Source organism: Perna viridis, chromosome 3, assembly GCF_037379345.1.
Source record: "Perna viridis isolate PV_CMFRI_1.1 ecotype Kerala chromosome 3, ASM3737934v1, whole genome shotgun sequence".
Taxonomy (NCBI): domain Eukaryota; kingdom Metazoa; phylum Mollusca; class Bivalvia; order Mytilida; family Mytilidae; genus Perna; species Perna viridis.
Window position 1 is genome coordinate 55,340,131 of NC_142447.1, and position 27,443 is coordinate 55,367,573.

Consider the following 27,443-nt stretch of genomic DNA (forward strand, 5'->3'; position numbering starts at 1 on the left):
CTTTTACGTCATAACGCTACATATTTTGGGTACCAAAAGGGTACTAATACACGGAAAAAAGTTAAATTGAGAAAAATAAAGAAACCATATTATGACAATGAATGTGAAGTTAAGTACAGAAATCTTAAACAGACAAGTGGAAAGCCGTCCAATGAACCTCGGATCAAAAGTTTTAATTACTTTACAAAAAGAGTTAAATAAACTAATTAGGAAAATATAGACAATTCCGAAACAAAATGATAAATAAAATGTTAGAATCAGGAAATAAATAATCCAGGAAAACAGTCAAATCTTGTTTTTCTAGAGTCTTATATAATAGACTAGAAAGCTATTTGCTAATAAAAATCATTTGCCCGGAACATATTGGCTTAAAAAGGGTTGCAGAACTAGCGATCACATTTTTACATTAAAAACTATAATTGATAAAGCACAAGAAGAATATATGTATGGCAAGCTAAAGTGGTAAAAAAGCAACATTTTTAAATAACACTATAACAATAAAGTTGGAAAACGATAGCACTTTCTGTATATCCGTTACATCCTTCATTTCGTGCATTATAAAGCTAGTACGCAGATAATTGAGTTGATAATTCGACTGTCTTTGTGGATATAAACCACTAAAATCACAAAAAAATATCAGATGATGTTTTCCTTAGAATATTCAGTAGACATTGATTTTAAATTACAGTTAGATTTACTGTATATGATTATAGATGTAGAGGAACACCATACACTCAATCAACAAATGCAGGCATTGATATACAACTACATGTATGTTAAAAAAATGTTTTTGATAATTATTGTAAAGTATTCAAAATAAATGTCTACTCTTTTTCTTTTCTTATATTTGCAGATAGACAAATATGGATGAATCGCTTTTCTGTTAAAAGGATGAAGGTTTTGTTTATAGTATCAAGTCATTAATACTACACACGTAAAAATAACTGAGTTTTATTAAATTGTGAAGATTTACAGGATTTAATGAAATAGAGATTCTAAAGAAAAGTCAATGCCAGTGTTTTGAAATGCTGAATGTACATACATGTTACGTTGGTTCTGAAACCAAACGATACTGGCCTCTGGATATATTTTATACAACTGCAAAACAAGTACAATAGTATACAGTTTTGGTCCAAGGAAACATTTTTCACGCTACAAATGTAAATAACTATTTAGAAGTTGATTAAAATTGTTTGATACAAGATTTAGCTGAAATATTGATTTTGAAGTGTTAACTGTGAGCCAGTATCGACGGATTTAGTCTTAAAGGCCTTCATATACCGGTAGTGTAATTTTGTTTCATAAGAATTTCGAATGTCATCTGTTGAGTACATGACTGTAAGTGGGATTTTTTTTCCATTTTGCAGTTTTATTCTCTTTTGCTAGAGAACTTTTAACTAGGACTAATGTAAAAACAAAGACCTAAGGTAGAGTAATTCACAGGCTTTTTAGGGAATTGAAAATGGAGCATTCTCAAACCCCGAATTAGCCTATATATATGTATATATTTAATATAATAGTGTCACTGCAAAACATTGTATATTGGTATGGTGCTGACAGCGGCGTCACCGTCGGCGGCGTCCGTGTCGTCGTCCATATTCACTTGAATTTTGTGCGATGACTTTACAGTTATGGTTGATCAATTGTCATGAAATTTTGATATGATTTTACTAACTACTAAAGAAATGTTCTTATTTGATTTTGAGTTTATGGATACGATATATCAAATCCCCGAAACTAGGATAGCATTGTTTAACGATAATACATCTGTATAGCGGAAACTCAGATTAAAAGGTCTAGCTAAACGATATTATTTCTTCCTGATCAAATCAGCTCTAAAGTCAGCCTCATAAGAGTGAATGAATAGGTCTGCAAGTAGAGGAGCACAGTTTGCTCCCATTGGAATACCGACCGTTTGTTAAAAAACGCGTCCACCACACTGGACAAATATGTTGTCGATTAAAAATTCCAGCATTTTGAAAAAAAAATTTTTGTATATTTGTAAGATAATTTGAAATTGTTTCTTTACAAAGTATGAGAGATCTCTACCAAGACCTATATATTTGTATCTAGATGTACCGTAGTTTTTGGAGAAACAATGATGTACAATGTATAATGTATTTGAGTCGAGATTTTAATTGAGTATGGGGAGTACAAATATAAATTGTTGAAAAATCATTCGAATTTTTCAGGATCCACATTGAATTAATACCTCTCCGGGAGTATCACGTGTTGTGGTTGGACTGGGGGTCCTCTTGACAGCTGTGAGTATAGAAGTTAAAAGCTATGAAAGATGTTTGGTGGTACATTTCGTAGATCCAGCTATGTACGTTGTTTGTATGGATTCTTGTGGAGTTTAGGAATTCAGTACATAGACGGTAAATCACAATCATCGTCTTTGGTAGTGAGACCAAAAGAGGATAGCACAGATTTATGGTTTTCCTCTATCTGGAGAATGTAGTGGCAGTGTAGGTCTTACCACTGCTATTATTTTCTAGTCTACCTCTGATAACAGACAATGTAGTTTCGGGCTTTGTTTGCTGGTAGGAAAACATTTTTGTCATGTATAGTAGAAAATGATTTTGCTACATCGTGATCTTTAAAAACTGATGTAGCATTGACACTCATTGACCTACTTAAAACTTTCATACGTTTCAAAATTAAAGACCTCACGGCCTTTACCCACTCTGACAGAGAATCAACGTCTTCTGGTTCTCGTTTTTTCCATTTTCTTGCATAGTCCTCCACAGCATCCATAAAAACTTTAAAGTTATAATTCCAATTTATGGAGCGTGGTTCACGGTACTTGGGACCTATAAAAAGGACTTCACGCATAGATTCGATAATACTTTTAAATATCTCCCGTTACGACGTGACGTGTCCTCAATCTCAAGGATCTGCAATAGCTTTTTATAATTGAAAATTTTGGATGCAATAGATGAAGTAAAGGAATATGAAATAATCAGTATTAATTTGTCCTTGAGATATGGGGGAATTTTGTTGGTTACTTTTTTTGAAAGAGGATGTTAACCAAATGAATTGCATCCCTATGGCAAGCCAATGTGGACAAAAATGAGTATTTTCTAATATTACAAAATGATTTGTAACTATTATAAATTCATTTTCTAATATTACAAAGTAGAATTCTTATATCAGAAAGCATTTTTTTAATATAAAAAAAAATCATTTTTTAATAATAAAAATTCAATTGAATCATTACTATACAATTTTTGAATATTAGAATTTTATTTTCTAATATTAGAAAATGGACTTGTTGTATTCAATTACGATTTTTTAATATCAGAAAATCATTTTGTAATATTAAAAAATGTGACTGATTTTCCAATATAGCAAAGTAATTTTTTAATATTACACCAACTCAATTTGTAATATTACAAAATGTGTGATGTTTTATAATATTACTAAATCGAGAATATGTAATATTAGAAAATGAATTTCTAATATTAAAAAGCGAATTTTTATTATAAGAAATTGATTTTCTAATATTAGAAAATGGATTTGTCGTATTCAATCACGATTTTTCAATTTTAGAAAATCATTTTGTGATATTAAAAAATATGACTGATTTTGCAATATAGCAAAGTGATTTTTTAATATTACATATTCAATTTGTTACAATACAAAATGTCTGATGTTTTATAATATTACTAAATCAGGAATTTGTAATATTAGAAAACGAATTTTTAATATTACAAAATGAATTTCTAATATTAAAAAATCTTTTCTGATTTTAGAAAAAATGATTTTGTGATGTTGCAAATTCATTTTCTAATATTACAAAATATTGATTTTTGTTCTTTTCGGTTTGCCATACATCTTTACTTTTGTTAACAAATGGTAGTGGAAGAAATGATCGTTTTTCTTCATCTTGACCTTTCACACAAACTGGTTTAAAGAGTCTGTGGAAACCAATATCCAAAATACTGGCAACAAGTCTGTATAATAATGAGGTAGGTTCAGAAACAGGAGTGTCAAGACTTGTTTTGATAAGGGGATGTAGTTGAGTGAGAGAGTAATCAAGGGAACCAAGGTTATAGCGGTAATCAAAAGAATGTAATCCAGGGACAAAGACCACACATGGAAAACAGACATACACAACAAAGAACATAAAGTAACTAAAATCATACATACAAAGTAACAAAAGTAAATGAGCAACTCGGACTCCACTAAAAACTGGGAGCATGGACCAGGTGCACCGGTAGGGTAAGCGTCCTCTGCTTTTCTAGAAACACCCGCCGAGTTGCTCATAAAAAGTCAAGTCCGGGGTAGACAAACATGGAAAGGAAAACTATGACCCGTTGAATAAATCAGTTTTCATGGTGCTGATGGATACACCATAACGATCCACGAGTTCATGATGACGACCATAAAACTTCTGTAGTGATGACTTCAATCTTGTAGCAACATAGAGGCATAGAATAATAGAGTTTAATGACAATGTGATGAAGTCCAGGAGATTTTTATAAAGAAGACCATCTATAGAGACATCATGCATCTTATATCGAAATATGCTTTCGATTTCCGCTCGAACTTAAGTTACTTTAATTTTTCTATATATTATCAATCTTCGGACGGTTCCATTCATCATGTCGGTCAGTCCACGTCTGTGCAAGGATGTGTAACAACTTAGTCTAGCTATTATTTAATGTTTCGTTTACATATTTCTCCACCAAACAGGGGAAATAGATGTATACAGGAAGAACACGGAATAACAAAAATAACACGTTCAAAGAAACGAAAGAAAATGAGCAACCCAGACTCCTCTAAAAATCTGAAATTCCGAAAATTCACATTTTATCAAAGCACACTATGCACAAGTTCTGTTGTCCGGAATTCATCGTTTATGTATATGGGCATATTGTTTCCTATTGAGAAAAATTATAATGGTAGGGGTATTAACAATTTATAATCACACGACGAGTCGCTTAAAATATTTGCACAGTAGCAAATAAGACAAAATTGATTTGAGAATTCACAGACGTTTTAAACTAGGATGCTTAGTCAGTTTCTATTATTTCTAAAATTTCATAAGTCTTATTCCTTTTCACTTATTTGTTCCAATTGCACTGATATCTAAAAGGTTTAAAGCACATTTGTTGAAACCATAGATAAGTTTAATATTTTGAGCATTTTTTAAAATGTGTCGCATGTAGATTTTCTATGGTGTTAAATGTCCATATGGAGTTCGTTTTAGTGGGGACAGTAGTAAAAATACTTTTTAGAAATTTCCGGATGCTCCTTAGTATAATTTATTTTATTTAAATATAATACATGTATGATACCAAGTTTAAACCGTAGCCGATTATATTAGTGGAAACCGATAAACCAATTTTAGCAGTTTTTGACAATGACCATAGGTAATGAATTACAAATGTGATAAAACAAATAAGTCGTAAATGTACTTATAAAAATAGACAACATGACGTTCATTTTTATCTGGGTGTAGATTTCTATCGTGTGTCATATGTAAAGTAAGAGATAAATCCAAACATTTATTAAAACGTTTTTGACAAATAGACCTGCTAATATTTCTGTAATTGCGGAATAACTTGAAGAGCATCTAATAAAACATTGTTAAATTCATTTAATTGACAGTACATCAGGCCCATAAATTTTGCTTTTGTTCGCTTTCATCGGGAATAAACCCAGAACTCTGTATTGAATCAAAGTCTCTTGGAATAATTCCATGACCCAATACTTCGCCAGAGTTAGAGACCTGCATTCGAATCCACTCAATTTCTTTATCACCGTCATCCGTTTTGTCTAACTGAACAAATGAGTGACCCCAGCCTTGTTTCCCTTGTCCACTCCTCTCATCTTCCTGAAGCTCAAGGCGTTTCTTAGCCTCACTATATGTTTTACGCCACTGATATTTTCTTTCCTCTTCATAAATTTTAAGTGCCTCCTTCTTCAGTTCTTCATCATTTGTTGACGCCAATAAATCGCCATATTCACAGAGGGCACGAGCTATTGATTCTGGTTCGTCGTTTATCATTTTTCGGATTTCAATTGATTTAGAGAGAGCTTTTATAGCGTCATTTGTAAATCCCAACATTTTGCTTAACTGTCCAACTTTGTAATACGACTTGGCAGTCAAATAGTGTTTAGGTAAAATTTTTTGGCGGATATTCAGTGAGTGTTGGTACGCTTCTAGAGCCTCGGATATTCGGCTTAACTTTTCCAGGGTGGTCCCCAAACCATAGTACGACCAAGCTAAATCTGGATGATCACCGTTAAAATATAACTTTCGGATGTTAATAGCAGTGTTTCTAAACTCTACTGATTTCTCGTAATTTTCTATTATATTCAAAAGAAAGGCAAGACGGTCAAATGAGAAAGCAGAAAGTTTATGGTTTTGTCCTAATACTTTCAAGTACAAAGCTAATGACATTGCTTGAGCCTTAGTAGAGTATACTACAAGGTCTTTGAGGCATTTATCTAAACTGTTTTGTTGACAGAAACCAGTACATTTGACTATATTGAGGATTAGCGGATTATTTACAGTAACTTCGATCGAGAGAATGTAAGTCGCTAAAGTAGTAACTTCTTTTGACTTTCGTATTCCTTCTACCCAAATGATATCTTTGTCAGAGGAGAACATTTTCCGTTTTTCATTTACACGGTTGTAGTATGTATACAGTAAGAATGAGACCTCAGCAAGTAGTTTTCCTACATAAACAATATGTTCATCATTATCAAAATATGTCTCGGGGATCATCGCAAGACCCATGTTCAATGTTGCCACACTTCTTATTAATTCATCGTTTTCGTTCAAAAACCTTGATTTATCTACGAAAAATTGTAGTTTGCAATCTAATGGTAGGTTATCAATTTTTATAGAAGTAAACATTGACTGGAAAAAATCGTCTAAATGTTGATGATGTATACTATCGTCTTCCAAATAGGAATGAACTAAGTATACACTAAGTTTATTGTTTTCACTGGACTCATCTAATGATGTCACAGCGTTCTTAAGAGTTTGAATAAAACCAGCAACTTTATCGCATCTGATAAATTCAAGTAAATATTGTACAGCTCGGATGTCTATAAAAGAACATATAGTGTCGAGGTCTTCTATGTCTATACCATTTTGAACGACTAGTTCAAACATGTGCATAATATTACTTGCCTCTAATCTTATTAAAGTAATGGCCTCTTTCGAGTTTCTGGAAAACCACATTGCTGCTCCTCTGTGAATTAAATCCATGAAGTAGTTTCTGTGGCGTTTAATTATAACAGCTTTGATCGCTTTATTCAATGAATTTTTTTCTATCATTAACCTCTGAAAGAATTGGTGGACATAGTATCTTCTCTTATAATTGTCGAAACTCATAAGTGAAGTGGAATTTAATTTAATAAGTATCATTTGCTTGTCGAAGTCGGATCCTTGAAGAATTGCTTTTGCGGCTGAACTTGAGAAAGAACCATCGAATATGAACGCCAATGACTTAAACCCAATCTGTATGCTCTGATCCAGAGATCTAATGTACTGCAGAGAAATCGTTATCAACTTTTTGCGTTCTTCCAAACCAGACACTGAATCTAAATTGCCTATATCATCTTCTATACCATTAAGTATATCCTGTGGGATATGACCTTCTCGAAGAAGATCAAAAATGAGCCTGATCGCCAATGGAATGCCCATTGATGCCTTTGCCAAACCTTTTGCGTCTTCAGGTGATAACGAAGGGTTCAGACGTATTAGTAGGCTTTGAGACTCTTTGTTATTAAGTGGCGGTAATAAATACTCGGTTCCAATATCTGATAAAATACTCATTGTGTGTTGCGTTGCACAAAGAACCTTTATATCTTTACAAATATTGCTATCGGTCAAAAACCGAATTGTCATTTCAAAATCGGCTTTAACAATTTCCTTTTTATCGGTGACGAAATCCAGGTTGTCAAATAGAAACAGTGTACCACTTAGTCTAGAATAGAGCGAACGGAGTTGCGATTTTGTGTCTGGTAGTGGATGGAGACCTAAGAGAGTAATAATCTCAGTGGAAACTAAATAACCAATGTCACGCATATCAATATGGACAACCTTAGCATTCCATTGTCTAGCAACAGCAACAGACACTTCTGAAGTTCCAAATCCAAAAGGAGCTCTGATAACAACTAATGATTGATCTTTTAACATTTCCTTTATCTTTTCAATATCATTATCTCTACCTATGAGGTCTGGTGTTGATCTGACAGGCACTGCCGTAAGGACTGGCTCTGAAATTCGTCATAATTTAGAGTTTACTCTTTCAAATTTGAATTTGAAACGACAACTTTCTTTGAAGCTTATTATAATTTACTTCATTCTCTATCAAGTATGCAAATGTTGTTGCAACATGTTTCACAAAAAGTGATAATAAAATCTTGAGATTACTGCTATAAAAACAATAACATAGAATATATCAGTTTTGTCAGTAGATATAAATTGAGCAACAACCTAACAAACCCTAATATTATGATTGAGAAAAATGTGACATACAAAATTATAATTACCTGTGGATTTTCTATGGTTAAGGTTGTAGAAAATAATTCCTCCAACTGCTATTAATAACGAAAAAGATACGAGGTGTTTCGAGTTTTGACTGAAACAGACAACGACAATTCCTGTTATAACAGTCAGTGTAATAAGCTGCCAGAGAGATATGATATGGTCGTGAAAACTGTTGTGTTTTTTCACAGACTTTTCTAGTTCGTGAAGTCTAATACCAAAATCTTCAATAGCTGCAATGTTTTGAAGATGAATTTCTCTTTGTTCTTCAGACATTTCACCTACTTGTTTGGAATGCTCGTCCTGAAGAAGTTTATACCAACATCTTACTTCTTCCATCATTTTATCATTGTGACGGTTCTCTTCTAGCTCTTTTAACATATCTTTAAGTTTTTCTAATTGAACTCCGAACTTAGAATTCACATCAAGGTCCTTTAAATACCAGAGATGTAATTCCTTTTTTGCATCCATCGCAGCCTCAGATAGGGGGTTTGTTAGGATTCCATTGACTATTGGTTCGTAAGCATTTCCTCCTATCCGGAGCAAAGCATTTGACAAGTCATGCCAGAATTCATCAAACTGTTCTTCAGATAACATAAAATCTTCATTGTGAGCAGTTTTGTTCCTATAATATTTGATTCTGGCTATATCATCAGAAATGCCGATATTCGATGGGTGTGGTAGGTTGTCCCAACCACCAACAGGAGCAGATAATCCCCCAATATTCCTCAAAAGTTTAATCAAAAGACTGACGTCAAAATCTTTTGACGATCCTGTAGTTCCAGATGACGGGTATATCTTACTAACATCCAAACTATTAAATACTTTTGGAAGATTATGAATTGTATTTTGAGATGAAGCTTTTTTCAACTTTTTGTCCAATGACCCAGGTCCTGTTCCCGGTGAAAATAGAGCATCGAGATGTTGTCGGACAACATCCCTTCCAACTGTCATTATTAACCAACAGACACGGATAGCATACTCCCTCTCCTTGCTGTCAACTGTCATCTTTCTGAAAATAATTATCTAACAGTTGTATGATAAATATGTATTTTTCCCTTAATCTTAAAATCCAAAAACCAACCTATAACTATGCACATTTCTCAAACATAATCTAACATGACGATTTGATGTCATTCCATCACAGACGGCACAGAAATTAAAGGAGTCGTGACATGAAAAATATCATTTTATAAACGTTTATATTTATAAAACTTATGTAGTATGATTAGATACGAGTGTAACAAACGTTTTCTCATCGGTTTAGCGCTTAATAAAGTTAGAATGATTTATTTGTGTTTTAAAGACGACCTAATTACTGTAATATGCATAAATGAAAACAGGAGGTAACGCTCAATTGTCATACATAGAAATGCTACATCATTGTCCTTAATTTCCATTTCGGTACATTAAAAATGTATACATGTGCCCGAAAAAAATTAATACATTAATTATTAGCTTCGAAAATAGCTTATATATACATGTATGAAGCAGAGTGGTCTGTGTATGGATGCAAGAGTAATCAAGGGAACCAAGATTCTAGTGGAAATCAAAGAACGCAATCCGGAGACAAAACCAGACACGAAAAGCAGACAAACACAACAAAGGACAAAAAGTAAAAAAATAATACATCCAAAGTAACAAAAGTAAATAAGCAACTCGGACTCCAATAAAAACTGGGAGTATGGACCAGACGCACTGGTAGGGAAAGCGTCCTCTGCATTTCTAGAAACACCCGCCGAGTTGCTCATAAAAAGTCTAATCTGTGGTAAGAAAGAGGAAAGGAAACAAATCAGTTTCCATGGTGCAGATGGATACACCGTAACGACCCACGAGTTCGTGATGACCACCATAAAATTTCTGTAGTGACGACCTCAATTTTGTGGCAACTTAACCCTGTTCTAGAAGCTTAATTGTAAGAATTCTAACGCGAAACAAAGAAGTCTGCATGTAGTTACGGCAAGCTCTGGCATAATGTATGAGTTGTGATATGAAAACTCCATACGCAGGTGCTGAAGGGATGTTGCGATGTTTGTCGTAAAGTTTGGTCAAAAGGTTTCTTTTACCATCGATCTCTAAGTGTAGGTCAAGACATGAGACTGACTTCGCAGTGTCTGTAGTATCCTTTATCTCAAGTTCTTTGGGTAGATGTGATGTATCAAATCCCCGAAACTGAGATTGTTAAAAGAATTTTAAGGCATAGCATTCCATAGTTATGAGAACGTTACATTAAATTTATGTAAAATTATATCAAAAACTGGCATGACTTTTGCTGTTTTAATTTTATCAAATGTTGCAGAGAAAATGAACTACGTCGGGATATTGATTTGAGATGTTCCCTGTGTACATGTATTCAAGTGCAGTTACAAAGTATGAATTTTGGTTAGCACATGTAAGTAGTAAATCGGTTTTGCGGCAAGTATTTAAAGCGAGCTTTGTTATTTAGTAGATTCAGCCCAGTCGCTAGTAGGACACACTCTGACCGAGTTCTTCAGTCAGGTATCCCGAAGGCTGGGCTCCGCTACCAACACCAGTTGGATCCACTAGCCCACTAACATCGACAGTGAGAGACCTGTGTGGGTATTCTAGGTCAAACCCCCATCATCATTTCGTAGTCGAGGATTCGGCAGTGACCAAGCATGGACGCATTTATTTGTTATAAGTTTAATTTTTTTATTTTGTGTGTTTTATATCGTAAAATTTATGATAGAATTTTTCGACGCATGCGGTATAGTTTCGCTTTTTACCCTTTGACCTTTAAGACCCTCTTCTATGGAAACACAAGTCACCTGATCGCAATTTTTGTTCCCCGATTGTCCAAATACTGTTAACTTAAACAATTCTAGATGCACAAGTTTGTCTGTAGTCAGAGGGAAATTTGCGGTGAAGTTGAGACCATACTGTCGAAAGGTAATGATGAATCTTAACCCTTTGACTGCCAGAGTTTTCTCTAAGAGAGTGCCAGACGTATTTTCAAAAATGTTTTCCGAGCTGTAGTTCTATGACGTCTCGTCGTGCAACGATTGTATGACGTTACAATGCTGCCACTGATAAGAGGCGTCAAGAGGGTGGAATGAATACCACGCACTTGTTTCCGATTATCATTTTTTTAAAACTACTTTTCTCTAGATAGAAGTCTGAAAATATTGACAGGGCAGCTAAGATAAACATTAAACATTAAAAATCAATTACAAAATGTGAACGTAAATGAACAAATAAGCTAATGTGTACACATTCACAAAAATCCATCTCGAGTGCTCTAGTACGATAAATATTGTTATCGATATTTTGTTTAACCACCTTTGTGCCAAGGGCCAATTTAGGGCCAATATTTTCATACTACGTTCAGTGCTAAAGGGCCAATTTGGGGCCAATGTTTTTTTTCACACGTCATGAATTGACGTCTATGACGTAACACTATAGTTAGTGTTCTACGAAGATCAGAAAATGGCCTTTTTCGAGAATCCATCATAAGCAAACGGCAAAATTCCGAATTTGATTGTATAAACATGAATAAATTTTGAAAATAAAGAATGAAAATTATTATTTTCATGCTTAATATTTACTACTTTGGAAAGAAACTGATGAAATTATGCTGTTTAAAGCAATATTTTTAACAAGGAGAGAGAACAGTCCCGCATTTTTGTATTGTTAAGGATTCAAGATTCTCCGGATTCAGATTCGCGGAAAACGCATAATGAACTGCTAATCCACATTCGACTTGTCATCAAACATGGCCTAAGTACAATATATAAAATGTGAAAGCAATGATGATTAGTTTACCAGGTCTGTCCGTTAATGCACAAAATTTGACCCTGCGCTGGACGTATTTCGTTTGGGAGGCGTTGTTAGAGTGGGAAGGAAGAGTGTTACCCCAAAACTCCCGGCAAAACACAAGAGAAAAAAATCTGTAACCCCGAATTCCCATCGAAAAAAATATTTGTATCTGAATCTCGAGCAATAGAATTGAGTAATCCCGAATCCAACTAAGGGATTTCCCGAATTCCCGGGCATTAAATAAATTTCAAAATCCCGGACTCCCAAAAAGTTCCTACCGTCCTTCTATATTTTGTTTCATGAATTGTACAATGACATTATAATATGAACACATTTTTTTTCAAACCATCGCTGTTCTTTATTATAAATCGTGTTTATTAGACCTGCAAATTATAATAGTATCTTTTCAAGGAGTGTTTTCCTTTTTCAGCTATTTTTTCGAAGTCGCCGGTCCCAGTGGCCGCTTTGTGACGTCCCAACCATTGTAACGCCACAATCTTCATTTGCTCACACCCAAAAAACTTGACACTAAACCGATATATTTTTTTTAAATTTTATCTTGGCACTGGAGTGGTTAAAATCCCTTTGATCTTGCTATACGGTAATTTTCAATCTCACGCCAGTCGATTGAGAATGAAAATTATCGCTAGTTTCTATGTCCTCGCGTGACATACAAGCAACAGTGTAGGAATATTTGACGACCCAAATAACCGTCGGTTTGTTTACTGCGTATGAAATAATGGCTAATTTGTGGCAATATTTTCTAGTCTACAATGGAAAATGATTAAATACAGAAACTTACCCGATTAGAATGAATAAATCCCAAAATCATTCAACAAATTTTAAACGCGACTGCCATAGTTAACCGATTTTTTTCCCCAAAAAAAATTGTATCACAGTTGCACAACATACGTGACGTCATGTAGCACGTCGCTGAAAAGTAATCCCTAAAGGAAATTTTGCAGCGCTTATAAAACTAACATATTTAGGTCAAGAAACCTGAAAATAAAAAACTTATACCTTACAATTCAGCAAAATAGCGATAAACAGATTATTATATATTTTTTTTAACTCGCAGGAGATTCTCATGCTCATCTCGTGTCGCGGCAAAGCCGCTCGGTGAGATCAGTATGAGAAACTCCCTCTCGTTGAAAAAAATATTAAATTATCTAATATTATTTTGTTATTTTCAGTTACAAGAGCTTGTGTGATTACGAGAGTCCTACTTCGATTGCTTGGTGAGGGACTCATTGTACATATTTTTTACAAGATATAGAAGATATTTCTTGTTATGAGATCTCGATTGGGAATGTTTCCATCAATTAATGCTTTGACTTTACATTACAGTCATACAAAATATTTTGGTCACGGTCACAACTCTTCCATATTTATTTAAACATATTTTATTGTCAAAACCAATCAGATTAGACACAAGTTGTACAACTTATTAATGCCTTCTCCTAATATATACATTTGAATAATACATACTTATGACATTTACAATAAATAGTATTATTTACGAAGTTACTATAGAGACAAACAAATATGTAGTGACCCATAAACATAGATGTATGCACTGGGGATTAAGCATAAATAAAATTAGACAGGGATATCGAAAAATATTTACTCAAATTTAATGTATTATATTTAAATAATTTATAAGTTGAATTTTTCAAGACACACATGCATCAATGTTGCAGTGGAACATGATAAAAATAAACACAAGTAGTGTTCACTATATACCCTACGAGCTGAATATAACGACATTATATTACTCACGTGAAAACCGCCTAGTAGCTTCAACGAACGTTTGAACATAACTAAAAATCAATGAGTTAAACTCGTAACTCAAATTATCATCTCCAAAAAGCAGAGTGTTGAGATAAATATTTGTTCCTAGACCAGCCAAATTTTGAAAAAGCATGTTTCGTTGCACAGTAAAATTGGGACAGACGAGAAAAAAATGTTCTGCGTCTTCTGTCAAAGCTCCACAAGAACAGCTTTTATCGAAAATAATATGTGCTCTAAATACGTCGTTTTTCAAAGCACTACACTTATTTCTAATTCGTGCATGAGTCAAAGTCATGAATCGTTTACCAATGAGGTCAAACGGTGGTGGCCTATTAATAGCATTGTTATTACGATATTTTAATTTTAAACGTAATTTAAATATATCAGAAGGTGATTCTCGTAAGGAGATATCCAAATTGTTCCATAGGCTCAATGTAGCTGGCAAAAATGACTGATACAATGAAAGTCTAGTTGGAGGGACGCTATAATTGCGGTTATTGCGTAAGTTATACACTGATATCTCAGATACTAAAGGGGGAAGTAAATCTGATAAATATTCAGGACAATGTCCATTAATCATATTGTACAACAAAAGAAGCTTCCTTTGTTCTCTTCTATCTTTTAATGTTTCCCAACAAGTCTCTCGATAGAGTGAATCTCTACTAGCATATGATGTTAAACCCGTAACTATTCTGGCTGCTTCAAGTCTATCTGAAATGACTAATCCACAATCACCCCAAACTTCGCTAGAGTATTCTAGAATCGGTCTTATGAATGTAAAGTAAATCCTCTCGAGGAATTCTCGACCCAGCTCAAATTTTAATTTACGTAATACATTGAGTTGCTTAGAAGCTCTCTCAATTAGAATATCTATATAATTTGTCCATTTGCAATCAGAGCTAAATACCAAGCCAAGATGTTTAACTCTTCCATATACGACACTTACATACAGCAGTATGTAAAATTTTAGTATACAGAATAATGTGTCAACCATTGAATAAAATATCGAAACATGATGGTTTCCGGCAATTTATTGGCGTTAGAGAATTTTATGTGCAAGCCCGGTGTCATAGAAAAATTCGAAGAGATATTCCTAAATTTCTACTTCAACTCAAATTTTGACTAATTGAATTGAACAATACGGAAGATTTGCAATGGCGGATCAAGGCCCCTCCCTCCTTAGAAAATTGCAATTTTTAAAAATTGTTGAAAAATTGCTCAAGGTACCCTCAGAATGCAGGATTTGAGGTTTAATGTTTCAAAATTTCTTTGGGGGCATACAAACACCCGTAGTCAAATTCGGGTCACTTCGTGATCATCACCGGTGTTCCTGTCAATATTTTTTTTGCCCCCCCCCCCTTTTACCTAAAAGGGGGCCGCTACTGATTTGAGGAAAATCAAGGGTTAAGGAAATTATAAATCTGAGATTTTTATGAACCGTGTCCAGAACGAGTTCTTAAACGAAATCATTTAAGGAATAACGTTAGAATGTTCCCAGCTTGTTGGTAAATTCGTTACACCGTATGAGTTGGCAAACTGTTGTTAAAGCCACAAACATGTCTTTTTTCGGTGCAAAGTACTTTTAATCGGCGCAAACGTATTAACGCCAGTGAAACACAAACGTACAGTGGATCCCATATATATTTGTGTCATTCGAATAGCTGCGGATTTCAATCATAGCATTGTTAACTCAGTATATGCCTTTTTTATTCTTCCTGGATTATATACGTTGATACATAATGAAAGCATCAATATTCACCATTTTTCCACATCAATATTCTAATATCACATGACTTCTCTACTGATCTATTGGTGTGTACTCCTATATTAAACTGTACGAGTTGTTAATTTATACAATTATATACTCACCTTTTTGAAGTTATACTCCAAAGGCTGTTGTATTTCAGCCTATCAAGAAACAAGTATACGTCAAGGTTAAAAATAGTTCTCCGGTATATCACGTATGATTAACTTTCACAATGCTGTTCTGCTCTACTCGGATATCATCATGTCCACGTAAGAATCATGCAGAGGGTGTTTGATGGAAGATCACACATTTTTATTAATTTGATTTGTCGATAAGAATGGTACAGAGTATTGTGCAACAACGGTTTTTTTTTTAGATACTTTTTGTGACGAAAAAAAAAACAAACAACAATACAACAGTGGAATGCATTTTATATTTTTCATTGGAGTCCACACATTCTATTTAACTTTCACATATTGTGTATTTATAGAAGGCTTCGTACGAAAATCTTGCCCATTCCATCAATAGAACGCACAAAGATAATTTACTTAAAATAAAAAAAAATTGTTAAATATTTTTAACAAATCACAATTCGGTGACCATTTTTATTGTGCATGATTCTTAGCTGAGACAACGGTTTTTTTTAAATGTTGATAAATTTTCGGTTGTCGCTATTTCGCTATAAAGTGGTATATATCTCTGTAAAATATTGGAAAACCTGTTTGCCTACTCCCACCTTATCAATATTATAAAGCATCTACTTGTATTTTCAATCTTTGTATAAAAAAATAATAAAAATAGACTTGAAAGACACTAGCCAACTCTGGATAATTCAAAAGTAATTTTGTTAATTGATAGTATACACTCTTTTGTATCTCAGAATCAGCTATTCAAATTTTAAGTCATCATGTGAAAGTAGAACTTGGATGAATTGAGTTTCAAATAAGTATGCGTTTTAATGTGTTTTAATCATACTTTGTTAAACTCATCTTTAATGAACAAATCACGCGACTTTCGTTATATGTACAAGCCTGTTCTTTAATTGTCCACTTCCCATAATACTGACAGAAAAAGCATGACATTCATAAATCTGTAATGCACTTGGTGAAATATAAAAAAGGAATCCAAGTACTTTTCTAATAAAAATCATGGGAAAATAATTTGTAGGCTTCTAGCTTTTTATATAATCCTTAAAACTACGGAATATTTTTGTCTTAAGAATTAGAGTGGACAAAATGGACAATTGGCAAGGATTCTTTACACAACAAAAGTTTTATAAACATTTACATCCAACGTTGCAAAATATATTAGGTGAAAAAATTACAGGAGAAAAAGATGATCAGCAGAAAAATGATAAGTTACTGATCCCAAATACTTAGGTGTTAACTCCTGCCATGACAATTTTTACATATCAGAAAACCACTGTTATTCAAGAAAGGAATGATGAAATATAGTGCACATACCACAAACAAAAAGGACCAAGAGCACAGAAGCAAAGTTGATGATTTATACCTTCATTATGTCATAAAATAATAGATAAAAAATCTATCACTGCGTGACAGACAAAAGAAATTATTCAAGACAAAACTAGTTAAAAAGGAAGTTACTCTGTTAATATATATATAATCAGATGCAGACAGTCAAAATGCTAATTTGCTACATTTGCTAAGAGGACTTAAAAAAATCAGCAATCCATTCCCGCGCAGAAAAAAGTTTTACGAATATAGTTGAAAAATGTTGAAGTCACAAAATCCTCAGAGACCATGTGCAGCAAAACTTCTGTGTGTGTGTTTTTTTTTTCGTTTATGCCATAACCAAACACCTTTCATTGTCATTGCACACCTTTCCTTTAAGCCATATTTAATACTGATAATCCACAGGACTTACTCAAAAGTCATAGATCAAAAGACTTCAATGGTGGTAATAAATCCAATTGTACATTTTAACCAATGGTGTATCTATGAAGTAAAAAATAACATTTACATACCCTTTCCATTTACCCGCACATGGACAGTAATTGTATATTTGTTGGTGGGGATAAATTGATCAATAAAATATTCAAATAACCTGTTAAGCCGACCTGTTTTAAAAATTCTTACGTAACTTTGGTATAAACGTTTTAAGTGTAAAGTGCTTTAGAATTACATGAAGAAGTTAAAAAAACCGGTGCGTTAAAGGAGGAGATAGCCTTTGATGCAAAAACGAATACGAGGGAGCTCATTGTTGCAGTAATTATACCCCTAAAACGAGATTCGGGCGAGTTTATAGTTTCGACTCAATTGCATCATAAATAAAGGGTAATTTCAAAATTGCCAAATTTATTGGCAAACTCTAGGCAATAGTCAAAAGGAATAGGGCAAATTCTAGGCAATAGTCAATATTATTCTGTTAAAAGCACACCAGAACTTATGTTGTCTGTTATTATTTGTAACGAATTAAAATAAAGTTTTCGTATTCGTATTCGTAAAAGGAGCCAAGTCCATATAACAAATGGCAATATCAAAGCAAGAACCGGAAACTTAGAAATGTAACAGGAGGGTCGGGCTTAGATTCTTCCGTCACCTGCTGTCATCTGAAAATGTCTTATTTAGACAATGCAATGACCTCAAAAACCACCAACAACGACTATGTTTTCCCAATGCTCAATTCAGACCATTGATTAATTGACAATGGCTGCAAAATGAGGCAGTTGCTCTGTTATATGTAGACATTCTCAGTTTACAAGTTTAATCACAGGGAATCGAGTTATGGCAGTATATAGAGAAAATACTATAGTTTTTATACTTTATATAAATTCAACATAATATATATGCAAACATAACAATGTCGTATCAAAACATTTCAATTCAACAGTTGTAAATTAAATGAGTATCAAAAATATATTAAATGTATATTTAGCTAGCAAAATTAATTGTAGTTTTAACTATTGCATTTATTTATTCCCTAATAAGCACCAAAAACACCCGTATTTAAATCTAATACTTACATTTCAAGACATGTACTTTGTAAGTCCAGCAACACAGTTTTATATTTTAACCTTCACTTTGAATTTGGATTTGAAGGACAAAAGAAAAGACAAGAAAAGAACACGCTGTGGTGTTATTTAAATAAACAAATTACCTATTTATAATTCATGTTTTAGTAGTAAAGGAGCTTCTGAAAAATAGTGACTTTCCAAAAGTTCAAGTAACACTTATTTCATTATGAAATCATGTGTTAAAAGTGAGCAATACTTAAGCTACTGTTCGTTCCGAGACAATTCGAATATTTTTTGTAAAAATATATATGTAGAAATCATTTCTTTTTCCATTTGGTATTGAACGATTTGTATAACACCGAATGTTTATTTAGTATAAAACTTTCATACTACTTAAGCTTTTAATAAGTAGTTTTTACCTAAAGAAACTATAACCATACATTATTTTATATTATTATAACTTACAACGACTTTTATTATCGATTTTTGGTTCTGTATGTATTCAAGAAAGACAATTACATAATTACTATAGGCGAAATCGTTACAGAAACAACCGCAATGGTTCATACTTGGTACAGGCATTTCTGATGGAAATATTGGGTTAAACCATGTTTTATAGTTCAACCTCCAGCGTCAATTACAAATTACATCTATTTCCGGTATATTTCTACACAAATGAGCAGCATAAAATTGCCACGGTTTGAAACGGTCAATTCAGCAGTCCAAAAAGCACAGTAGACATGAACATAAAGAAACGAAAATAAAAGGAATAAAATACAGTTAAAATTAAGTTTATTAAAAAAAAGTTCAAAAGGTTTATAAGATCCTAACGTACTCTGAATTTCTTTCGACAAGAAATTGAACCACTATGTAAGGACTAAATTGGAAAGGAGATTATGGCGGCAACCATGAAGGTGTAGTATAAAGTACGGAGGGCGATTATGTGCATTGAGGCTTTCTTATGTGGAGTTGGTTGTAAAACGATATAGATTATTCTGTCTAACCTGTTATAGACTCATAATTTTGTGATTTTGGTGATTTTTGCGTCAGTTTGGGTCCTGTTTTTTTGCAAGAGAGTGTACCTGTAGTTGTACAAATACAAGTATAAACAAACAATATGGCCGACTCACCGCCTTCAAATATAGTGCCACACGACACAAATGACAATGACAAACTGAATGTAAGAGGTAGAAGTCATTCACGTAAGCGTCAGTTGTCCTCAAACTCAAATGATAGTATGAAACTCCCCCTCAACTAGACTAAGATCGTCTTCGGTGTCTCGCAAAGGTATGACTGGTCACGATCAGTCGAACAGTCCCCATGTTACATTCAAAACACGATGTGAATCTTTTAACATGACAGATATGGTCCAGAAAACAGTCACACAACCAAGTGTTATCAAAGCAACAATTCCATCAGTTGTATTAGAAAGCAAGAATGAACTTATATCTGAATTAAAAGATGAACCAAAATCAGTTATATAAGAAGATGTAGCAACAGCTATAGCCACCCTTCAATTGGTTTGTGAGCGACCAGAACAGAAAAAATGAAAAGCAGATAATGAACAAATCAAAAGTTACAAATGTAATGGATGAAAAGTGTAATGCTGTACATGCCAAGTATGAGAATTTTAGAAACATTGCTGACGCCACTGCTAAATACATGCATGATAACAAAAGGATAACCGTAAAATACACCACATTTGTAAATGATTTTAGAATCATGAGCGAGGAACACACAGCTAAACAAAACAGAACTTACTAATTTAAAATTAGAACAAGTCATAAGATATGAATATGAGACAATTAAGTCCCAATTTTCAGTTGTCCGTAGTGAGTTTGAGGAACTTGAGCAGTATGGGCGAAGGAACCCACTCTGATTCCATAACGTTCCGATAAACAGAGGAACTTGAGCAGTATGGGCGAAGGAACTCACTCTGATTCCATAACGTTCCGATAAACAGAGGAACTTGAGCAGTATGGGCGAAGGAACTCACTCTGATTCCATAACGTTCCGATAAACAGAGACCAACTACAAATGACTGATGATATTATAGTGGGCATTGTTAACAACAAGCTAAATCTAGAACCCGGAATCTCTGCTGACCACATCAACCGCTCGCACATTATTGGTGAAATTAAAGGTGGTAAGTGCCAACTCATATGCTGTTTTAGGAACTGGAAGATCAAAAACCCAATATACATGTCGAAGAAGAACCTCAAAGACCTTCATTTCTGAGGATCTTACCAGAACCAAACAAACACTGATGAGACAATTGAATAACCATCGCTATGACCATGACATCAATTCGTTTTGGACATCTGATGGTAGGATTTTTGTAGTGAAAGAAGGGGCAAGCAGAACTCTCATCAAGAACAAAGACGATATTGCTGTCCTTATTCTCTAACAGTTCTGACCTTACATCATGATGTGATATATTTCTTGGAATGTTTATTTATACCTTTATCACCCTTATTTAATTAATTGATCGACAGACTATTCTTTTTTCCCCAGAAATTAATGCTACATATATCTTGTACAAAAACCTTAACATAGTAATAACAATTTAGAATGATTAAACTTACCTTGAATGATAATGCTAAGGCAAGTTTATATTAAATCCACGAGTTTCTCTACCGTTGCCTACAATTAAGAGTGTTTACTATTTTTTATGAATGGCTTCAATTAAATCACGTGATAAATTAAAGGTGCACTCGACTATAAAACGAGATATTACTAGTCAGTAGGCAGATAAAAACGTATTGGTATGCTCCGAAATGTTTTGTTTTATTTCCGAAATAAATTGCACGTAATCGACTTATCAAGAGGTATTGTTTATACATGTATTTCTTTTCAAAATTATTTTTTTCGTAATAGACCCTTTTGTGGTAAGTTGGTGAGCATGCTCAATATACACTTCCGCGAGGTAGAGCTTGGGTAGAACAAAAGAATTTTCCTCGTGGAAGTGTATATTGAGCATGCTCTACGCATGCTCATCGACTAAAAAGGGTCTATAGGCTTATTAATGTACATAGTTAACTGCTTTATCAATTTTTGTACTTTCTATACAGTTTCAGTCTGGCTAACCGGGGTTGTGAGAGATTGATTGTCATGCACAATTTTATTGTTACTATAATTCTTGTTATACAATTTGAAAATGGGTAATGATCTCTTCAATAGGCCGTTTTTACTGTAAAGCACATTTCCGTTTGACAAGAAAAAATGTCTTAAGGTACGGAGGCAGAGTTATTTTTTTCTATTTTCTGTATGTTTTCAGATGTATTATTACTAACTGTATGTTTAGTCGTTATAAATTGTATTATCATACTTTTTATGTAATCCCATGCCGACAGTTGTTATACTTACGTTAATTTCGCTATCAAATGATGTTCAACTAAACCCAGGACCTGATCAAGGTGAAATATCAATTTTTCATTAGAATGCTCGAAGTATGCGCCACAAAATTGACTATATAGAGAGCATGTGTAATGTAGCTGATATTATTTGTTTGTCTGAAACACACTTAGATGACAATGTTAAGAACGAAGACATACTTATTGAAGGTTATTGTCATAATCCATTCAGAAAAGATCATAACAGTTCAGGGGTGGGGTTATGGTCTATATCAGTAAGTTATTACAGGCTAATCACCGACAAGATGTAGAATTTGAAGGTGAAGCCCTTTGGATTGAACTTGTCTTTCCCAAAGAAAAAAATATTAGTATGTGTGGTTTATCGTCATTCAAATGAAGTCCCTGAGTTTTGGGATAAATTCCAACAGTCGATCGAAATGGCATAAGATTCATCGTCTAGAGTGATTATAACAGGAGATCTAAATGTTGATCTCTTAACTGAACGAAACCATAAACTTAATCATATAATGAATCTGTACAATTTGGCCAATAAAATAACTGAACCCACTAGGGTAAGCAATAATCGCCAATCCTTACTGGATCATATTCTGGTTACTGACGGCTGCGTTGTCTCTGATTCCCATATAATACAAATTGATAGACAATACAGCGATCACGAAGCTACGATTGTATTATTGCAAATTTCTTAAAAAACGCAAATTTCATATAAGAGACTTGTATGGGACTATCGCCATGCAGACTTTCAAAAATGTAATGAACTGATTTCTGCATTTGACTGACAAATGATCATAAACTCTACCAACTCTATAGATAACAACTGCAGCATTTTTACTCTAAACTACTCAGATGTTATGCAGGAATGTGTTCCTAGAAAAGAGGCAACAATTCGTCCAAATGACAAGATATGCTTCAACTCAGAGATACGTAGAGAAATGAGAAAGCGTAACAGATTCCACAAACTAGCAATAAAACCAAAAATAGATAGCCATATATAAAAAAACAAAAACAAAAAACAAAAAAAGAAAAAAAAACAGAGAAATCATGTTAATAACAGGGGAAAAATATCACAAGCAACAATTTTTCTTATATGCAAATACAAACACTATACTAGATGAATTAGAAAGCACTAATTCTAAATACTACTGGTCCTTGATAAATTAAAATTAACAAAAAGTAATGATGAAATTTCTAGTATTAATCAATTGAGAAAGGGTTGTATTTAAGCACATGTTTAATCATTTGTTGTTCAATAACTTACTGTATAAATATCAATCAGACTTTATCCCAGGCCATTCAACCGTTCAGCAGCTAATAGAAATTTATCATAAAATTACAATGACTCTCGAAGAAAATAATATATCTTCTTTTGTTTTCTGTGATCTATCTAAAGCTTTCGACCGAGTTTGGCACACAGCTTTACTGACAAAACTTAAAGCATATGGAGAAAGCGACAATTTGAATAACTGGTTTAAAAGCTACCTATCGAACAGAGCGCAAAGTGTTTTAATGTCCAATTCATAATCTCCTCTGAAACAAACAAATGCTGGAGTACCACAAGGCTCCGTCCTTGGGCCTCTGCTTTTTCTTGTTTATATTAACGACATAGAGATGATCTCATCAGTTTTACCAGACTTTTTGCAGATGACACATTGCTATCATACTCCGCACTATCGTATTCTACAATCGAAGATGTAATGAACTTAGACCTAGAGAATATAACAACATGGTCTAAAAAATGGTTAATAAATTTTAGTTCACAGAAAACCAAGGCTTTAATCATTGCTAAACGCAACATTACGGAAGACATTGATTTATTATTTCAAAACCAACCCTTTGAATTTGTTTCGTCTCATAAACACTTAGGTATAACGTAATTCGAACGGGTCGTTTTCAACCCATTTAGACAATATCATGCGATCTGCTAGCAAAAAAATATCCGTTCGTAGAAAACTTAAATATGTCCTTTGTAGAAAATATTTAGCTAAAATGTATCTAACTTCCATTCGTCCTGTCATGGACTACGTTTCAGAAGTCTGGGATGGGTGTGGTCTTGATGTTAACGACAATTTAGAAAAAATTGAAACTTGAAGCTGGGCGTAAGGATTACCTATCTTTGCCAGTAGGGATTTACTATGAAACAGGTTGGGGGTTTTTGGAAGATAGAAGACGATTCAAACGTCTTAACATGTTTGACTATTTGCATAACCATCTGTGTCCACAGTACTTAGGTGATCTTATCCCCCCACTTAATAACCATATTTCGTCGTAAAATTTATTCAACACCGCGGATTATACTATACCCCACTTCAGATTAACTAGTACCGAAAGGTCATTTTTCTATTCAACATAAGCGACTGGAATCTGCTAAATTTAGAGACAAGAAATGCAAGAAACATACGTATTTTCAAAAGATTCATTAAAGGACAACGGGAAAAATACTTCAATTTTGGTGAAAGGAAAGTTATACATACCATGCTAAGAAACACGTGCAATTCCCTAAATGCTGATTTATATTGTATAAATGTAGTGCCAACCCCCCATCTTGTAGTTGTGGACATCCTTTCGAAGGTTGCATCCACTTTTCAATCGAATGCAATTTGTATAATGAACATAGAAATTCTCTGTTGGCACGGTTAGGCGGTTTTAACGTAGCAATAAAATTTATGTTGGCTGTTAACGAAAACCTCACATACGCTGAAAACACGGATATTTTTGCTTGTGTTTATAAAACGCACTAGAAGGTTTGAATATTACTGCATGTACATGTATATATGAAATGACTACCTCTCACGTTACTCCCACCCCACCCTTTTGCCATACCCCCTTTTTATTCCATTTCCTTGTTTTGATTTCATATCGTTCATGTTTATTTGCATTACCTTTTCATTTCTATTGTTATTTTTAGTTCTATCTAATTGCTGTCATTATGCATTCTTTGTAATCATGATTGTTTTTATGGGAGAGGACCTCCATAATGTTGTTATATCTTGAGTCCAATCCCCTTGCTCGTATTTTTGAGCAAATAAATATGTTTAAAACTAAATTGGAAAAAAGATTTAAAAAAAAAATCTGCGACTTCTTTCATTACATAATTGCAACAATTCATACAGTCCCTGTATGGGATAAATTTCCCACTTGCCCCATCTCCCATTCCCATAGCCCTATCCCCAATTGCCCCATTCCCTATTCCCTATAGCCTCATTCCCCATTGTTCCACCCCATTGCATAGACTTATTTCCCGTTGTCCAAGAAAAAGTAAAGTAAATGTTTTGTCAAACACATATAATGCATTAGGTTATAGAAAGTTTTGTGCAATCAATATTGATTTTAGAATCTCGCCGGCGAGTTCGAGAATTACCGAAATCACGCGATATTTGCATTGTGTACATGTATTATCGCCACTCCGAGCTGCATGAGATAAAAATGATTATTACATAAAACGTATAAATTGTGAATGGATTTGATTTCTAAAATTATTCTTGAAAATGTTAAAACTGTCCAGATAAGATTTGTGTTGATTGGTATACATATATTTCAAACCAAATTCTTGAAAATGAGATATTTTTTACAAATTAAATGAGTGCGAACACTTGAAATATCCCAAATGGTCTTATTGTTTAAAATGTTAAAATTGTCAAAAAAGTATCATGTGTGTGACTTTGACACATTAATTTCAATCAAATTTCTCAAAATGCAGATTGTAAGGGTGCGAACAATTTTAATTTCAATAAAGGTGCCTGTAGTGCCTCCATCATTCCCAAGGGGCGGACAAATGAAAATTGCACTAGAGTTAACCTTTATTTTAAGCTTCCAAAAACACAAGTAGCATGGAGACATAAAAGTAAGCTGATGTTCAAAGAAGTTTCACATAAAACAACAAGAAAACGGCAAAAAGCTGAAATCAAAGAAAAAATGACAATATAGAACCTATCATAACACATGTGATCATAATAAGTCAAAAATGCAACATGTAAAAATGAACCCAAATGCACACCATACATATGCAAAAATATGAAACATATTTTCTGATGAGAAATATCGTGAAATTACTTCAGTTAACTCAAAATCATGAAATATATGACAAAATACATGTATGTTCTAACCTAAATTCAAGACTTAAAAAATGACATTGATTTAAAGTGACAAACTGGCGTTCCATACTTTTTGAAAATACAAAAAAAAGGGAAGGTGTATGAAACGTCAAAATTTACACAAAAATGAATGAATCAGGTCAAGGGAACATTAAAAAGGGGTACCCTAAATTATCTAAGCAAAATATAAACAAAACCACAATGAAATTGTTGACTCATGTCCTAGGTCATACTACCGGAAATAAATCATGTTTAAACTATGAAAAAAAAAAGAGTAAAAATCACATTGAACTTATCGTATGTCGTAACTATGAATAAGCATAAAAACTTACACTGTGCTAGAATCAGGTGTACACATCAAAAATTATAAAGTACATGAATGTCATCAAAACAAGTATCGGAGGAATGAAAATACGGGGAAAGAAATGAACATGTAACTATAGATACCAATGATAAGAGTCAAGAACAGTCACTGTCTGCACGTGAGAGAAAGGCAGTACAGTGCCAAATTATTGTTAAAATATTAAAACTGGCAATATTTGTATCCAGTTGGTGGATGCGACACTCACATTTCAGTCAAAAATCTTAAAAATGACATATTTTTGCAAAGTGTATGTTTGCAAACACTTTTAATATACCAATTAGTCTAAAATTATTGTAAAAAATGTTAAAATTGTCTATATCATTATTATGTTGATGGCTGTGATACATATATTTCAGACCAAATTCTTGAAAATGAGATATTTTTGGCAAATTAAATGAGTGCGAACACTAAAAGTATCCTTAATGGTCTTATATTAATGTTTAAAATGTTAAAATTGTCAAAATAAGCACCACGTGTCTGGCTTTGACATATTGATTTCGGTTAAATTACTCAAAAATGACATATTTCTGCAGATTGTAAGGATGCGAACAGTTTTAATTTCAATAGTGGTCTAAAATTCTTGTATAAAATATTAAAACTGGCAATATTATTATCCTTTTCTAGGTTGCAACGAATGACATATTTCTGCCAATTGAAAAGGAATCAGCATATTATAATTTTTAAATGGTCTTGTTATTATCGGTCAATGTGTTCAATGTATCGATATCAAAATCATAGGAATGTCTCCGAGACACAATTATTTCAGTATAAATTTTCAAAAATGATTGACGTTTAGAAATCGAGTGAGCG

The 27,443-nt window shown here is 33.4% G+C and overlaps 1 protein-coding gene across 1 annotated transcript; it reads right to left on the reverse strand.

The window, feature by feature from the left end:
• Positions 1-5,500: 5,500 nt before the first annotated feature.
• On the reverse strand, positions 5,501-18,836 carry LOC148622971 (uncharacterized). Its single transcript, XM_088573366.1, has 3 exons — positions 18,814-18,836; positions 8,518-9,524; positions 5,501-8,241 (listed from the first exon to the last, which is right to left on the reverse strand). Exons 2-3 carry the CDS (start codon positions 9,518-9,520, stop codon positions 5,621-5,623), a joined length of 3,624 nt encoding a protein of 1,207 aa, XP_088429492.1. The 5' UTR covers positions 9,521-9,524; positions 18,814-18,836; the 3' UTR covers positions 5,501-5,620.
• Positions 18,837-27,443: the final 8,607 nt, after the last annotated feature.

What these genes read in the sequence shown, in the direction of transcription:
- LOC148622971 (XM_088573366.1), bottom strand. Translation starts at nt 9,520, where the DNA reads ATGACAGTTGACAGCAAGGAGAGGGAGTATGCTATCCGTGTCTGTTGG. An exon ending in TAACCATAGAAAATCCACAG is followed by an intron (nt 8,242 to 8,517) that starts GTAATTATAATT and finishes GACGAATTTCAG; the next exon opens with AGCCAGTCCTTACGGCAGTG.